At 37.3% G+C, this 18790-nt stretch overlaps 1 protein-coding gene across 7 annotated transcripts; it reads left to right on the forward strand.

Moving 5' to 3' along the window:
* The first annotated feature begins 449 nt into the window (after positions 1 to 449).
* On the forward strand, positions 450 to 6083 carry LOC110694596 (serine acetyltransferase 5-like). Of its 7 annotated transcripts, none has more exons than XM_021871762.1 (3): positions 450 to 846; positions 3279 to 3515; positions 5026 to 6083. In XM_021871762.1, exons 2-3 carry the CDS (start codon positions 3381 to 3383, stop codon positions 5947 to 5949), a joined length of 1059 nt encoding a protein of 352 aa, XP_021727454.1. In that variant the 5' UTR covers positions 450 to 846; positions 3279 to 3380; the 3' UTR covers positions 5950 to 6083. The 7 variants fall into 7 exon arrangements, with proteins under 7 accessions (XP_021727454.1, XP_021727464.1, XP_021727459.1 ...); XM_021871772.1 differs by having other exon boundaries at positions 5029 to 6083; XM_021871767.1 differs by having other exon boundaries at positions 3377 to 3515.
* Positions 6084 to 18790: the final 12707 nt, after the last annotated feature.

Raw genomic sequence — 18790 nt, forward strand, 5'->3', positions numbered from 1 at the left:
ATCATTTTATTCGTGAACGGGTTCAAGCTGGAATTCTACGAGTTACAACAGTGGCTAATGATGACCAACTAGCCGACGCCTTGACTAAGCCACTTCCTCGACTTCGACTTCGAATGTTACTTGCCAAGATTGGACTTTCTCTTCGGCCGTCCATCTTGCGGGAGCATGATAACGATGATCAAGTCAAAAGTAGTTAGAGAAGAAATCTTCTCTTAATTATCATTTGTGCATATTCACTAATATCTATCTTATTTAATAGCTTGTATGTATATCCTCTTAGCTTGTTATTATCTTTTGTAAACCTAGGTTACAATACTTCTTAGGTGCATAAATACACATTAAACATAATAAGAATATTATCAACTTCTCACTTACTCTATTATCTTATAGACGACCCAAAAAAATGAACTTATTATGTCCATAAGTGATCCTTAATATATATAGTAATTACACTTGTCGAACACATAAATCATTCAATATTTACTAACCATACTCCATACATAAATAGACAAATGTTGGAAAAAGAAAACATTGACCATGTCAATATTTTGATATGAAAGGAATTTAAGGATTTTCCAAATCTAATTTAAAGGGACACCACCCGATTTTATAATTGGACTTGTGAAAAGTGTTACATTAAAAAAAGAAGGGAGGAAAAAAAAAAAAAAAAAAAAGAAAAAAACATTCCATGCGTGCCACCAATTTTACTTCTAAATATTCATTTTTCATTTGTCTTTTCTGCCCCTTTCGGAGTTTTTCACTTATACGCTGCACCCTCTCTCCCTTTATCTATTCTCCATTGAAGCAGCTTCACGCTTTCTCTTCTCCATTGAAGAATATTCTGTGGTAAGATTCGTTTATCTTTCTTTTATAATCGAATATCAATTTCAATCTAGGGTTTATCGTTGATTTAATTATTAGTATAGTCAATTGAAGGGTTCATCTTAGCTGGATTATTAAAGTATTGATTATAATTACTCAAATTATGAAAGATTATAGTGAGCAATTTTGTTGATTATTGCAAGCCAGAGAAATTATATTTGATTTTGGAACCTAATTTGATGATTTAAGTCAAATTTGGTTGGCTGCTAATGTGTTGCATGCTTTGTTTGTAACCCTTCAATGTTTGGATGGAAGATGAAATTGAATTTTTTTTCCCTCACTAATCTCAGGGCATTACCCCTCATGTCCCAGCTTAGTGCTGGGTTCGAATACGATTAAATTTTAAATTAAACTACATTTTGATTGTTATCATTATTCATTGACAAGAATTAGTTCATTAGTTGATATAAATCAATTGAATAAATAAAATGGTTGATGGTTTACATTGTTATCATTTTGTATCTCACAAAATTTGATAATTCAATCTAGTTTAGCATTATACGTATATGAATTACATTTCAGAATTGAAAGGAATTATAAGAGGATTTGTTATTTGAAATGTTAAAATCTTGTTACCTAGAAAATTCCCTGTTTTAATCCTCCTCCACTTCAAGAGAAATTTGAAAATCCATTCCCACTCCTAATAAGTGAACAAAATATTCCTCCAAATCTAGCAAGTCAACAATATTTCTCTCCATAACACAATTTATTTTTAGTTTATTTGAAAGTTAATTAGGTTTTGTGTTTATTTAGTACGTGGTGTTGGTACCCTACCATTGCTAAATTCTTGGATTCACTACTGATTTCAACCTTATTTTCCTAATGTACTTCATCTTTCTAGTTTGTATTGTTTTCTGGATTTATTTTTGTTGATTTTATTATTTTAGTCTAATGTGGGGATGGTGGCTTATGCTTGATATGATATTTTTAATGTTGGATTCTTGTTTTTAAATTCTTGTATATTCTATTAGGTTTTTGTTGACATTGTTTTGTTGGTGTTTTATGTCTAATTAGTCTATGATTAAAGGGTGATTTGTCTTATTATATTTGACCTGTATATTTGTTTTTGGTTGAAAAATTTATGATACAAGAGTTTTTGTAGATCTTACAAGCATGACCAAATTGTGTACTATGATTTTGGCTTTGATTTTAAGTTTGAATGTGTTTTTAATGTTCATGGCTCTATTAAATTTATATTAACTTACTGAAGAATTTCGAAAGGAAAGCTTGTTGAATTGATTTGAATATCTTCAGTTTGGTAATAATTAATGTATTTTGTATTAGTTGGATACGTGTTACTTTGGTCTTATTCCCTTGTAAGTAAAGAATTTAATGCTACCCTGTTGTGGAAATATTATATCCGTCCTTGATAATATAGGATTAGAAGTCTTTGACCAACATTTTTGTGATAAAATAAGAAAATAATTTTATGGGACAAAACAATGTCAAGATGCATACTTTGAAATCTATCTCTTCTTTTCATCTTTGGTACCAATTATCTTTAATTTGGCTGTAACCTTGATGCTTCCTATGATTAATAAATTAGTACTAGTATATAGTAAGGCTGAAATGTTAGAATGTTTAATGGTATTTTTTTTTGAATTATCTGAATGGTCCCCTCCCCCCCCCCCCCCCCCCCCCAACCGTGTCATAAAATTAATGTAACTTACATACTTGATAGTATTCTAAAGATACCTTACTGCTTTCTTTGAATCTATGTTTGAAAGATTTTCTTTAATCATAAGGGTAATAGGAGTTCTTACAAGACAACCCCTAGAGGCTAGAGCCTAAACTAGTTACATGGCCATGTAGGGACTTATACACTGTTAGTGGCACTTTCTAATTAACTTTTAAAGAGTGTTAAAAAAGAACAAAATTAATGTCAAATATTGCTATAAATTTTTGAAAAGTAGAAGGATCAATGATGTCAAACTTGTATTTCCTGCACAGTTAACGAAAAAAATGTTGTATGATATAGAGCTTGAGAACGACTTAATATGTTTTCAAGATGGAGGGAGCAACTTTGAGTGAGAGAAGAAATTCTGAATGTTTCCCATACTAACACAAATAATGACTGACAAACACACAAAGTGACATTTAGTGTTTTAAAAAAAAAAAAAAAAATTAAAAAAGTTGACATTTAGTGGATTTTCTCCAATCATCCATTATTGGGGCATATCATTGTACATGACAAAGAATTTCATTGATGTGTTTATGCGATTGTTTTGTTTTTTTATTTTTACTAACATGTAATTAAAGATGACAATCGTCAATTTGCCCTTTGGAGACCGGTAAAAAGAAAATTTTAGCTGAAATCGAAGCACCTCGTGTTAGTTAGGCTTAGATGATCCTGTCGAACTCTTGCCCACTTTATCTCAACACCAATTCTTATTTAGGTTGCTTGGAAATTTGGATATTGGAGAAGCATCCCCTTAAGAAGAAACCTAGGATCTTTTGAGAAAAACTTCTCTCACCATTTCACAGTGTCATCCAGACAGATGTTGGCGGTTTCATATGCCATTCCGTCTATCTGCATTAACAGATTTTACGTCCAAGATTTTTCAAGTGATCTCCAACCGGCCTATCACCACCTTAAATACAAGAAGAGATTCAGGTGCTGCTCCACCAATCAGGTTCCTTGTAATCTCTCTTGTGGTTAGGTTAGGGTTTTCCTATTCTGATTACATTTTGTTCAGTACATGTTAAAAATCTGCGTGTACTTTAATAAGCTGAAACCTATGGATTCAATCAGTTTATAATATTAAAATCTTAGAATGTTATTGAAACGCTTGTGGTTTACTTGTTTGAAAATTATGTCTGTAGCGTCATATCACACGCCAGCAACAATAATACCTCGTGCTCATTGTGTGCTTATAATCTTTGAGAATCATTCTAGTGATAGGATGCAGAAAGTACAATTTGAATAAGACAACAGTTAATGTTTTATTTCAAACTATATGTTAATTATGAGGTGAATTTCCATTTAGTTTAATGATACTTTTAATGTTTTATAAGTTTCACATTAGCATTAATAACATTCTGTAAATTTAATTTTTAGTCTAAGCCTCTTCCCTTACTGATTGATATTGGTCCCTTACAAAATGTGTATAATGTGTTTTGCTCATGATGTGTCTTGGTCGTCTCATAATAGTGAAATTTCACTACTCCATTTCGATACAAAAGGAATAGTGAAAATTTATTTTTTCTGAATAAGGAATGTATGCCCTTTAAGCTGCTCCTCACCAAAAATCTCGTCATCTAGGCCAAAAACAGAACATAGCCCATGTTGCCTTAAGCCACCTTGTATGAAATAGTTAAATGACAGATCATCACAAGAACTATGATTGATTACTATGGTTATTATAGTCTAAGATAGTTTTGAATTCAGATTGTTAAGCTAAGACAAGATCTCATGTATATAACTCCTTTGGAAAATGACATTAAAGTTTTTTATTTTTGGATGAAATCATGGATTGATTGTCCTTCTCGCTCTCTTAGCATGGACTTTTAGTGGTTTTTCCAAGAGATTGTTTCCAGCCTCGAGACTGACACCGTATTAGATAGAGATATGATCAAGTTGATATGCTGGTGCAAATACCACTGGTGTAAAAATCAAGTAAGATAGTTTTTGCCAATTCAACATAAAGTTGGTACTTGGTCACGGATAAAGAAACTGCGTGAAGAGCAAATAAAGATAGGAAACTTTAGGTTTTCAACCACTGAGGGGATTGGCAGATTAATACTTAATCTATAATCCTCAAAAAATTTCACAACTAGTCTCTTTATTTTTACATTTTTCGCAACACTCCACAATATTTCCTGATTTATTAATTGTGACTTTGTGGGTGTTATTTTTCTTTACTTGTACCTTCAAAGTACCATTTTGTTATTTGAGAGAACCTTTTATCAACTGATAAAAGAATGTTGTTTTGCTTTAAGAAGTAATAATATGTTAGGTCAATGTCTGTGTAATGCATGCATGGATGTTGTATTGTGTTATTAGCGAACTATAAATTTTGGACCTTGGCACTTTAAGTATAATTTGAAAATCATTTTGCGACTAAGGCTCTGTTGTTGTATTTGAAAATTTACAGTTTTTTAATGTTAGTTTTGTTTCTGACAATTTTTGTTCAAAACTCTCAGCAGGAAAATTGCAGTTTAGGTTCTGCCACCCATCTTCCTACAATGCCAGGAGGGGAATTCAATGTGTCTCCATCAGTGCCTCAGCTGCCAGCAGAGTCCAATGGAAATGACGAGGCTTGGTTGTGGGCTCAGATCAAGGCTGAAGCCCGTCGTGATGCTGATTCTGAGCCTGCACTTGCTTCCTACCTCTACTCCACAATCCTTTCTCACTCCTCTCTTGAACGATCGCTTTCCTTTCACCTGGGCAATAAGCTCTGCTCCTCAACTTTGCTGTCAACCCTCCTATATGATCTCTTCCTTAACATCTTATCTTCTGATTCTTCACTGCTTGCCGCTGTTGTTGCTGATTTACGTGCTGCCAGAGTCCGTGACCCGGCTTGTGTCTCCTTTTCTCACTGCCTTCTCAACTACAAGGGCTTCTTAGCATGTCAATCTCACCGTGTGGCCCACAAGCTCTGGAATCAGGATAGACGCCCCCTTGCTCTTGCCCTTCACTCCAGAATATCCGATGTCTTTGCTGTTGACATCCACCCTGCTGCTAGAATTGGAAAGGGGATCCTCTTCGATCATGCCACTGGGGTAGTTATTGGAGAGACAGCAACAATTGGTGACAACTGTTCGATTTTACACCATGTAACTCTTGGGGGAACGGGAAAAGCTGGAGGTGATCGTCACCCCAAGGTTGGGGATGGAGTTTTAATAGGTGCTGGGGCAACAATCTTGGGTAATGTGAGGATTGGTGACGGGGCAAAGATAGGGGCAGGATCAGTGGTGCTCATTGATGTTCCTCCGAGAACAACAGCAGTGGGGAACCCGGCAAGATTAGTCGGAGGGAAAGAGAAACCGTCACAGAATGCAGATGTGCCAGGAGAGTCTATGGATCATACCTCATTTATTTCAGAGTGGTCAGATTATATCATATGATAGATAGATTGTTATAATTCATCTATGTACAAATTCTTGTATACTTGTTTACTCCTCCCCTGTAGGCTGTAGTAATGTCCTTAGTTTTAAAAAGTTATACCATTTTGAATTATTACATTTAAATTTATAACTAATCTACTCCCTCCGCGTTTTAATAAGTGTTACAACTTGACCGATACATAGTTTTAGGCAATTTAATTTACTGTACTTAAATAAAATAAGAGGTAAGTAGGATACTTGGAGGTATTAAAAAACTAGTTTTGTCCCCGTGCAATGCATGGATTTATAAAGTTTGATATAATAATAGTCAATTTGAAATAGAATTAATTGAAATTAAATGACCTATGTAACACTTTTTATTTGTTTATTTATTAATATTTTTTTTAAGAAAATTTGAATTTGATAAAGTTTATCCTTTTATTTTTTTTTATTTTTTTTTTAAAAAGATGAGCATTTAGAAGGAATTTTTTTTTCATAAAATGGTGTCAAGTGTTCCTCCAATGATAAGATTGCATTTTAAAAAAAAAATTTACCAAGATTATATTTTCCATATTAGTTAATTGAATCTCTAAATATACAAAAAAGAAAGGGAAAAATCATTGCTATATATATAGTAATTAAATTTTACAAATAATTTCTTTAAATAAATTTTCTATTAATTTATTTTTTTTTAAAAAAAAAAACACTAAGGACACACCAGAAAATGACACGTGTCATTTAATATACCTATGTTTTTTAGTTGACACATTTTGACTTTAACACTATTCACATACCTTTCTTTGACCGTGTTTTGTGATTTATACGTGATGAAAAATATAGTCATGTGGGGTCTTGTTAGATTCGTCACGATATATAATTTCAAAATATCAATTTTTTTTTATAATTTTTGCTTTTCAATAATTAAAGGTATTAACGATTGAATATGTGTATTGACAAACGTGACTAAAGAAACGTGTCAATTCAAAAGAAACGGAGGAAGTATATACTACTTCCGTTAATTATTATGTGCAACAAAGGAATATTTTATGTCTCACAAAATAATACCCCTTAGTTGCACATGATAGTTAACGGAGGTAGTAGTTATTGATTGTAAAAGAAAGATAGTGGGGTTAATAGTTTATTGAAAAGTAACGAATGTGAGTGAAAATATATAATTAAAAAAAAAAAAAAAAGTAGTACTCCCTCCGTTTTTAAATCCTTGCTCCAATTTTCTATGCGCGGAGTTTTAGGAGAAATTGGAGAAAGTAATAAAATATGGAGATAGTGGGGTAGTTCAGAAAATAAAAATTGTAAAAAGCAAAAATAGTAGAAGAATAGGAGGAGAGAGAGTATTATGTTGGGTCAATTACGTGTAAGAAATGAATTAAATATTATAAAAGCTTTCCATAAAAGGTAATGGATCAAGTATTTAAAAACGTCCGGAAAAGGAAAGTGGAGCAAGTATTTAAAAACGGAGGGAGTAGTGTGTTTGAGTGGGGATCATGAGAGTAGAAAGATATAATATTTAAAAGTAGCTTTTTGCCAAAAAAAAAAAAGAAGTGTAGCACTTATTAAAACATGGTCGGATTTGGTAATTGTAAGAGCAAGATTAGCCCTATGTCTTAATACTTAAGATGACATCATCATTTTAAAAGTTTTTGGTCTTAAGAAAAGACTTTTATTTATTTATTTATTTATTTATTTATTTTTATAATTTTGTAAAATTTATTTATGCATTTAAGAATCCAAGTCTAAACAAAATCTAAAGCAGAGTCTTGAAAACTCAAGACTCAACTCTATACTCTCTCTCTCTCTCTCTCTCTCTCTCTATATATATATATATATATATATATATATATATATATATATATATATATATATATATATATATATATATATATCAAAACACTATGTTTTGATTAAAAAAAAACCTTTTTTAAATTACCTTGAAAAATAGTTACAATAAATAAATGTACGCGGCTCCGTAACCGCTTGTTGGGTTTCGTGATGTCCAACACCACGCGGAACTAAAACCCATTCCCAATACCCGCACATAAATTAAAGCAATTAAAACATGTATATTAATTAACAACATAATTAGTTAATAACATAATTAATTCACAAAAAAAGGAAAGAAGAAATTACCCTCGACGCGTGCTTGGCTCACAAAGAGCTCTTACTTGAAAGCTAGCCGAGCTTCGCAAATGCGAGAGCCTCCTACGGCTTACACCCTCAAGCCCGACCCGTACGACCCCTACCCTAGAGCTTAGCCGGGGCTAGACCAAAACATAGAGTATTATGAGCGTAACTGTTCACGCCTTTGGTGATCCTTTCAAGCTCACAACTTAAAGTGGATTTTCTCAATTCCCAAGGTTGGGTATTTATTGAGAAAATCTCTTGAACATTCCTCTCTCCCATAAATGTAGGAGAGTTGGTAAAATCCCTTTTCCTAATTTAATTTAAATCCAAAATCAAAAGAAAAAGGCAAAACAATCAACAATCAACAAGTCTCAAAATGTGACTAAGGGTAGGTGAGGACCACCTAGGGAAGGGGATCAATTTTTCCTACTCCCCAAGGCTCTCTCACTAACCGGCTTCCTTAAGCACGACAAATAGCTGCGCGCCAGCTGGCGCTGCCAGCCTTAGGCGCCTAGGCTGCCTGGCCCCTTGGTTGGGCCTACCAGCTGATCGCACGGGTTGGCAGCCTGCGCCAGCAAGCGCGCATAAATACGGGCTGATGGACGATGCTGCCTTTGCTTATGCTCGCAAGCCCATCAAGCCTTACCTGCTTGTTGCGAGCTGCGGTGCAGGGTTATACGTGTAGTGCTAGCCTTAACTTCTCCCGCCCGATCGGGCGCGCCTTTTTGCTCGCCAATACCAATCTTGCGCCCGGCCGGGCGCGTCATCGGATGCCAGCCTTAGCTTCTCCCTCCCGGCCGGGAGCGCCTCCAGGCGCCAGCCTCTTTGGCGGGGCGGCTCTTAGGGCCATTATTTGGACTACGATTGGGCCCCAATTCTTCGGGCCAATCTGGGTTTCCTCTTCCGGTCTTGAATACTCGGTCCAAATACCCCGGTATCACCTATACCAAGCCCTTAATTACCGGTTCGATGGCTCTAACCGGCCCTAGGCTATAGAATCTGGTCGTGTTTCTCCAGTGCTCGTGATTGCTCCAAAATATCTCGGGAAAATACTCCAAAAGTGTAAATCCCTGCAAAAGTCAACCAAATCTACGAAAACACTAGAAAACACCAAATAGTAATAAAAGTGGCTCTAAAGAGGCAAAAACACTACTAATTATGATCAAGGGACAGGGGTAAAGTATTATATAAAATAGACACATCATATGACAATCTGAACTTGGGAAAAACTTTCCAAACAAAGAAGGAGCACGACAATCCACGCTTTGAAATATTGTCGATTGAAGAAGATGCGCGACAATCCACATATGGAAATATTGTCATTTAAGAAGAATGCACGACAATCCATATTTGGAAATATTGTCGTTTAAGAAGAATGCGCGACAATCCATATTTGGAAATGTTGCCGTTTAAGTGCTTGCTTTTGAGTCGATGCGTTGGTGCTTGTAATGAGCCAATGCTTAGGCGCTTAAGCTAAGTGAGATGATCGTTGTCAGGCCAATCACTTACTGCGATTGTAATCGAGCCGACTACTAACCATGTCAATTTGCTTATAGGGGCTAACTGGCGTATCAAGGAACCTGAAATTGCTGTATGAGGTCGAAATAACCATTCTGAGAGGCTTTGAGCTTTGTCGCTGCTGAAATATTGCTGGCGCCAAGAATTGGCTTTGTCGCCAGACGTAGGGATCTAGCGCCAGACACTGAACTTTGTCCCCAGATGAAAAAGGGTCGGATTAGGTCGTTGGACTAATCCTCCCTAAGCCAAAATTTATAAACACTTAACTAACCTAAATACAAGTATAGAGGTAAGTCAAGGGTCGAACCCAAAGGAACGGTAATGTCTAGGTGCTTTCAATTATGTGCCTAAGCTAGGTCAAAGTCTAAGGATAAAAGGTGACACTAACAACTACTTAAACGGAGAAACCGAACAAATAGAGTGCTAGGGATTAGGATTCACAAATAATAGCAATGAACATAGCAAATTGGGATAGGAAGTCGACTAAGTCAAGCAATTCGAGGGAAGATCAATCATGCAACAAAAAGAGCATATCAAGCTATTCTCCTAGAGATTTAACTAGCGTCAACTATGATAAATTCTAGCTAGAAAACATCACAAGACACCTCAATCGTGTAAATGAAAGCAACAAATCAATGGTCCGTATCAATGTGAACTTACAATGCAATCTAGTGTGAATAACTAGGGTGATCAAGCCTAAATCAAACACACACATGCACATAATCAATTAACCAATTTAATCACACCATCAACTCCATCAATTTCCCCCAATCTACATCAATCCATCACATAATATAAGCTTCACCATCACCCTAGCAAGGAAACTACTCTAACAACATCATCAAATCAACAAACAACTAAATGATTCAAGAATCAACAAAATATGAAGAACAATTACACTAATCAAAGATCAAACATCAAAATCCAATCAAATCAAATCAAACAAACATGAATAAACTAATCAAAACAATAAATGAGATAGAGTTAGAAATGCTCATTGATAATAGAGAAGATCTCCAATACAATCGTCACCTTTACATCTTCAATCTCTCAAATCACCATTGAAATTCCTCACTTTCTCTCAATAATCTACTCCTAAAACTAACCCTAAAACTAGAGAGAGAAGCTCTCCACTAAGCTAAGAATATGATCAAAATCTTCTTCTTAAACTTCCTACAAAAATCGGGTTTAAAAAGATATATATAGAGGCGCGAAATCACCAAAACCGAGCATAAAATACCTACGAAGGCACGCCCGGGAAGTAGGGGAGGTGCGCCCGCGCACGCAAGGGGTGCGCCCGCGCCACCCTTAGGTGCGGCCGTGCCACCCTTAGGTGCGCCCGCGCCTCCCTGTTGTGCGCCCGCGCCTAGTTGGGTTCTTTCGAGATTATCGCGGCTTCGTGCGTTCGCTAAGGTCGCATGACTTGATGATGATGAACACTAGTAGTGGCAATAGCTAATGCTCTTGATTAGTGGGTACACCACTTCTTAATGGTAGCACGACATGAGAGCGCAAGAGCCAAGACTTGGAATTTCCACTTCCTTGCATCTTTAGCTTTTCAAATACCATGAGCTTGTTCCAAAAGCTTCCTCCACCCTAGTGGATCACTAATATCAAGACCCGAACCTCGTACAATACCTACAACCACGGAAATAGATAAAATAAAGGAGAAAAGGCTAGAAAACCAACGAAATACACAAAAGCTACAAAATAAGAGAGGAAAGGTAAAACAAAGCAACAAAGCATAAAACTAAGTATTTATTGAGCAAGAAAGCTATGAAAAGAGGATGAAAACAACCTAAATACTCATCAAATGGGTGCCATTTATGACACCCATCAAATTCCCCCAAGATTATCTTTTGCTCGTCCTCGAGCAAAACATAACCAAGGGAGTGAAAATGACGAGCTTATTCAAACAAAATAAAGAAGAAACGAGATGAGAATATACACTAACTCACTTTCGTAGGAATCACGGTCAATTTTAGCAACTAAAGACAAGTCATTTAAACCCCTAGATCGCCTTAGAGGACGAGTGATGCTCTTGTAAGGGTTTCCTAAGAGTTTAACCCGTTACTCTCATAATAATACAAACAAGGCAAAGCATGAAAAGAAATCAAGAGAAAAACAAAACAAACACATGTTCATGAAAGGACCTTTCCAAATGTACAAGCACAAATGAATGCAAATCTTTCTATACAAGCAAGGGAATGCACGTTCCAAGATACCTAAGGTTGATTGAAATATAAATATGCTAAGCATAGGAACTAGCTTTCACAATCCACTTTCATCCCAAACGATCTTACCACGTTCTTCCTACTAGTCTCATATCAACCCCTAGTGAGCATCTCAATGATTCCTCGAAGGAACCAGAAAAAAGAGAATTTTTAGGCTACTCGACATCTTGACTATGCATCCCTTCTCCTTAGGCTAAAACTCACATTTCTCTCCACCGATGAATGACTCAACCACTTAGGTCAAAAGGTCTTTCCCCAAGGTTGTAACATAAGGACACAATGGTGAGGGTAGGCTAAAATTTAAAATTTGGTGGTTTTCCTAATAATGAAGCAAAGAACGGGCCCTTTCTTAGAATCACGATCTAGTAGTCACCAAACAAAAACAAACTAACACCCCCAATCTTATTTAAAGCTATACTCAAAAACATATACACAAAAAGCGTGAGAACGCTTCCCCCCAAGCTTAAATGGAGCATTGTCCTTAATGCTCATAAAGGGAGAAAACTCACATCAAAATATTTTTGAATTTTATGAATTTTCATTTTTTTTTCTTTTATAGTGCTTTGTCCTCGCCTCTTTTAACTTTGGACGGCTTTTTCAACTTTGCACTTATTATGTCCTTGCCTTTTTTTTAACTTTGGACGGCTTTTTCAATTATTCATTTGCCATTATTCACAAAATATACACAAAACACAAGCTTGCCTTCATTGTGAACCAATATCCACACTAACATACCACGAACTCCAAAATATAACCATTTGCTTCGCAAAAACAAAAAATGGAACAAAAAGAAACAAAAGGCTCAAGAATCTAAAGATGTGGCTTGAAAAGAAGAGAAAAGGCTCAAATGGTTAGCAAGTAGGAAAATGTAAACCCAAAAACTAAAAATGAAACAGACGATCCTAGAAAAGAAAAATTACCACCCCGAAAAGTTGCCTTTGTCCTCCCTAAATGGTTCGGTCTCGGTCTTAAGAAATATGAGTCAAGATTCTAGATTAGGTCCGCAATAGTCAAGGATCCATGCCGCTCATGCAAATAAGTGTAGAAGGCTTGAAAAACAAAGAACCTCACACGGATGTCACAAAAACTCACTATTGGTGTCAAATCGACTATAGGAAGCAACTGCCAAACATGCCACGTACAAGTAGAATCCGTCTTCATGGTCCCACTAGTTCTAACCAACTACCTTAGCATGCTTTATCTAGAATAAACCAACCATACTCTCAAACCGTGCACACCGTTACCATTTAAGAAGAATAGCATTCAATTATACAAGTCCAAATGTTATTATGTCCAAAGCAAGAACAAAACAAAACACATTGCAAATTTTCCTTGATAGAAACAAAAATCGTTTTGGAGTTTTTCAAAATATAAGAAACATGGAAAAGCATATACAAGGGTGCATAGCATATATGAATCAACATCCCACCAAACATTATTGAATACCCTCCCCCAAGCTTGAATGAGACAATACACTCAAATCATAAAGCATGGAAACCATGGGAGGGAAAAAAGGAGATCAATCCAACAAACAAACATATGTCCAAAAAGTCATCATCCACAAGAGAAAGAGCAAGGAAGGATATTACCGGATATTAGGTGGGTGTAAATACCCGCAAATGACCCAATTAAAACTTTCAAAGCTAATTTCTAAAGAATTGAACCTTGTTTCCATATGCGAGCAAAAATAGGAGCCAACCTTCCTTGATTCTTGATCCAAATCGAAGCACCGAAGTATATCAAGTCATGTACCTAACAAAAGGCACACAAACATTTCCATGAGAGAAAATCTATTCTAAAAACAAAGGAAAATATAATCTAAAACACGGGACACTTCCCGAGAAAGGCTTGCTTAAGGTCCAAGCTTGGCCGCTCTAGTAAAATAATATTGCAACGAACGCAAGAGCTTGTCAAATGCACTACTACACATTTCATATGAAAGTAAGTGTGCACATGATAAAAATAAGGCATGCAACAAGCATAGTGCACACCTATGAGGAGAGAGTTGCCAAGAGAAAGAAGAAGAATCAAAAGTAAACTTAACAGAATAAGAAGAAAAAGAAAAAGAAAAAGAAGAAGAAGAGAAGAAAAATAATGCAAACTCTCCTCAAAATATTTTTGGGTGCCAACATCACCCTTTTCCTCAATCGAGGACAAATGAGCCACGAATTATCCATTCTCTAGAGATACCTCTAGTATGAAAATCCTCATAGAAAAAAGGGTCCCCAACAGGCTTACCAACAAAGGAAGGGAGAAAAATAGGGCAATAGGGGATGTGGTCAAACTTTTGAGAGAAAGGGGTATGAGAAATAGGCAAAGAGGTAGCTACTCCCTCAACATAAGGTCCCATATTGCCAATGAAGGCATGAAAATCAATCATAGAGTCCTCAAAAGAGGAACACTCATGATCACCATCTCCCTCAAACATCCAACTCCCAAGAGGAACCACATAATCTCCTCCACTACCTTCATGAGCAACAACTCCCTCAACTTCCTTAAAGCTTAGAGTCTCAAAACCATGCATGAATGGATGCAAATATAACTCAAAATCATCTCTCTCCCATGAAGCATCCTCAATGAACATTCTTAAAAGGCTATGGCTATTCCTTATACACTCAATAAACACATTTGACATAACCTCAAACGAGTCCAAATACTCATGGATAGAAGAGTCACATTCATACACTTGAGACTCATCACAATCAACAAAGGAAGAGATGTCTAGACTTAAAATATCATCAAAATCATCATCACTCTCGACTCTCTTTCCCTCACTCCTATGCTCAACAATAGGATCCTCACACACTCTTGGTTGCTCGAAATCACCATCATCATCCTCAACACACACATTGGATTTGTAATTTTCACACATAAGCACCAAAGATGACAATTGGATTTCTAGCTCTTTACCTCTCTTTCTTCCCTCCTCAAGATGCTCCTCACTCTTTTTCATCACCTCCAATTGCCTTCTCATATAATTAAGAATCGACTTCTTTTTAGGCCCAAGATCATCATTAAGCTCAATATGCCTAATTTGAGTTTCCAAAGTAGCAAAAAGAGATTCAAAAGGTGTAGGAGATTGAGGCTCAACAAGAGAAAAAGAAGTACAACAAAAGGTAAGATCATCATCATTACAAACATGAGGATTTTCATTAAATAAGGGATTGGGAGCATTTTCAAATGTATAAGATTTGTTAGCTTGAACATGCAACACATTATCATGAAAAAAAGAGGAAATAGAATTGGAAGCATTTGTTCTAGGTTCAACTATGGGATCATGTGACACATCATGGTAAATCATGCTAACTTTGGAAGAATTAACACATTGCACATCAAAAATAGAAGCACGCTTACCCTTATTATAGACTTCCCAAGCAAACCAAACATAAAATTTCCAAGCATCTTCAATAGAAAATGCTCTAAATTTACCATTATGCATTCCTTCAACTATATCCCTAGTTTTCTCATTCAAACTAATATAACAAATCTCACAAGCCTCCCAAAGACTACACCGATTATAGTCAAGAAATCCCTTAAGTATATTGAAATATTCACAAAAAGGTTCATCATCATATTGAGGAAATGAGAGACATGCCATTTTTACAAAGCAAACAAAGCAACGACGCCATTTTGACAAAGGGTCGAACAAGGTCATTGGACTAATCTTCCCTAAGCCAAACAAAATTTATAAACACTCAAATAACCTAAATAGAAGTATAGAGGTAAGTCAAGGGTCAAACCCAAAGGAACGGTAATGTCTAAGTGCTTTCTATTATGTGCCTAAGCTAGGTTGAAGTCTAAGGATAAAAGGTGACACTAAAAACTACTTAAACGGAGAAACCGAACAAATAAAGTGCTAGGGATTAGGATTCACAAATAATAGTAATGAACATAGCAAATTGGGATAGGAAGTCGACTAAGTCAAGCAATGCGAGGGAAGATCAATCATGCAACAAAAAGAGCGTATCAAGCTATTCTCCTAGAGGTCTAACTAGTGTCAACTACGATAAACTCTATCTAGGAAACGTCACAAGACACCTCAATCGTGTAAATGCAAGCCACAAATCAATGGTCCGAATCAATGTGAACTTACAATGCAATCTAGTGTGAATAACTAGGGTGATCAAGCCTAAATTAAACACACACATGCACATAATCAATTAACCAATTTAATCACATCATCTACTCAATCAATTTCCCCCAATATACATCAATCCATCACATAATATAAGCTTCACCATCACCCTAGCAAGGAAACTACTCTAGCAACATCATCAAATCAACAAACAACTAAAGGAATCAAGAATCAACAAAATATGAAGAACAGTTACACTAATCAAAGATCAAACATCAAAATCCAATCAAATAAAATCAAACAAACATGAATAAACTAATCAAAACAATAAATGAGATAGAGTTAGAAATGCTCATTGATAATAAAGAAGATCTCCAATACAATTGTCACCCTTGCATCTTCAATCTCTCAAATCACCATTGAAATTCCTCACTTTCTCTCTCTAAAATCTTCTCCTAAAACTAGATAGAGAAGCTCTCCACTAAGCTAAGAATATGATCGAAATCTTCTTCTAAAACTTCCTACAAAAATCGGGTTTAAAAACATATATATAGAGGCGCAAAATAAAAAACCCGAGCATAAAATACCCACCAAGGCGCGCCCGGGTAGTAGGGAAGATGCGCCCGCGCACGCAAGGGGTGCGCCCGCGCCATCCCTAGGTGCACCCACGCCTCCTTGTTCTTCGCCCGCGCCTAGCTGGGTGCCTTCGGGATTCTCGCAGCTTCGTGCGTTCGCTAAGGTCGCATGGCTTATGATGATGATGAAAACTAGGAGTGGAAATTGCTAATGCTCTTGATTAGTGGGTACACCACTTCTTAATGGTAGAACGACATGAGAGCGCAAGAGCCAAGACTTGGAATTTCCACTTCCTTGCATCTTTAGCTTTTCAAATACCATGAGCTTGTTCCAACAGCTTCCTCCACCTTAGTGGATCACTAATATCAAGACCCGAACCTCGTACAATACCTACAGCCATGGAAATAGATAAAATAAAGGAGAAAAAGCTAGAAAACCAACGAAATACACAAAAGCTACAAAATAAGAGAGGAAAGGTAAAACAAAGCAACAAAGCATAAAACTAAGCATTTATTGAGCAATAAAGCTATGACAAGAGGATGAAAACATCATAAATACTCATCAAATGGGTTCCATTTATGACACCCATCACCAGACGACAGATGTTGTCGCCAGGCGACAGCCTAGTCGTCTAGCACTGGAGTCGGGTCTTCCCTACTGTCTACGGTCTGTGGAGAGTCGTAGAGGTGATAATCCTTTCCTCTTCTTGTTTTATTTTAATTTTTTCGACTCATGTGCTCAAAGATTACTTTTCATTGCAGCTATGGTTCTACGAGTACTTCTTAGGATTGGCTCCTCGACGGCGTCGTGGAGCGGTTCATGACTTCCTTGTCGGGGCCAGCTGGCGTGACCGAGGAGAGTCACGGGTGGAATCTGTCTCTGCGCTGCGCGGGCTGCTACGCCGAGGCATCTCTTCTGTTGGCGTAAGAATTAGTTTTGTTGCCTGTGATTTTCTCTCTGACGTTATTTTCGGTGTTTCATGCAAACATTTTATGGTTTTCAGGTTGCCATTGATGTCCAGTATCGTCCTTGGGCCGGGATGACTAATCTTCCCGAGGCCTTGCATCTTTCAGCGCACCACATTTTGGTTGGTACCGGATGCTTTGTCTGGTATTTGGGGGAGCGTGTCGTTCGTCTACATAGCGGTGATCGCTTTGTGGTGCCCTCATCTCCACCAGAGTCGATGCTAGACTCGCGCCTGCTTAGGGAGTTGATAAACAGGGGAGAGCACTACACTTTTCCTTGGTAGGAGCTTTTGCACATGGAGGGTGATTACGCGCAGGACTTGCTTCCCTCTCTGGCTCCTCCACCCCGCCTTCCTGAGGTATGATTTCTTTTGAGGATTTTTGTTACTAGTCTCTGTTTAAATAGTCGAATAAATTAATTATTCAATCGTATTTCAGACGTATGTTCGCCCTGTGGGGAGGATCAAGATTCCGCCTCAGTATGTCCGCTACCCAGGGCCGATTGGTATTACCGAGGACCATATTGCTGATGCGCCAGAGGGTTACAGACAGGCGCAAGAGTCTCTGCCCGAGGTTTTTGAGCCGGTAAGTTTTTGATGCATTATTCATCCTTTTAACACCGCTTGTTATTGATTTTTCTTTGTTTTGTTCTCAGCCTAACCGCTCAGAGATGATGGGATTCATGAAGCTGGTTGACGCTCTGAAGTACTGCATCATCAAGTTTTGGCGTGGTGCGAGTTGTCAGAGCAGTTCTAGCGACGTTCTTGAGGTATGCTCATTTTTTCCACTTCTACCATTTGCTTTATTTTGCATTTGTTGACGCCTTTTGATTTTGTATCTTTCAGGAGCAACAGAGGTCCCACTCACGCTCAAGGCATAGAGGCTCGGACGAGGAGGAGCTTGGTCATGGTAGACGATCTCCTGTGGTTCATCTGCATTCTCAGTCTCAGCGAGAGCCTCAGATTACTCAGCCGTTTCAGGAGGCTCAGTGGTAGCAGCCTCAGTCTTCCCAGCGCTTTCAGGGCTAGGGTCAGGGGCAGCGGAAGTCATTTTCACAGCCTTCACAGCCTGAGTTTAGGCCTGTTTTGACTCCCGTGGATCCTGGTTTATTTTCAGTTCCATCGTCTAGGATTCCTCCACCAGTATCGGGCTTGTTCTCAGTTCTGATGTATGGGATGATGCCTCCGCCGACGATTCCCGTGTCTTTGAGTCAGTCTACACCGTTTGCCAGTTGGACGGGTCCTGCTTTGAGTTTGACTGCTGCTGGAGTCACAGGGACTAGTAGGGACACTACTCCCCGTACTCGGATGATGGCGGGACTCTTTGGCTCACCATTTCCGTATTCACAGGCTGGA

The sequence above is a fragment of the Chenopodium quinoa genome, unplaced genomic scaffold (genome assembly GCF_001683475.1).
Source record: "Chenopodium quinoa cultivar QQ74 unplaced genomic scaffold, ASM168347v1, whole genome shotgun sequence".
In the NCBI taxonomy this organism is placed as follows: Eukaryota; Viridiplantae; Streptophyta; class Magnoliopsida; order Caryophyllales; family Amaranthaceae; genus Chenopodium; species Chenopodium quinoa.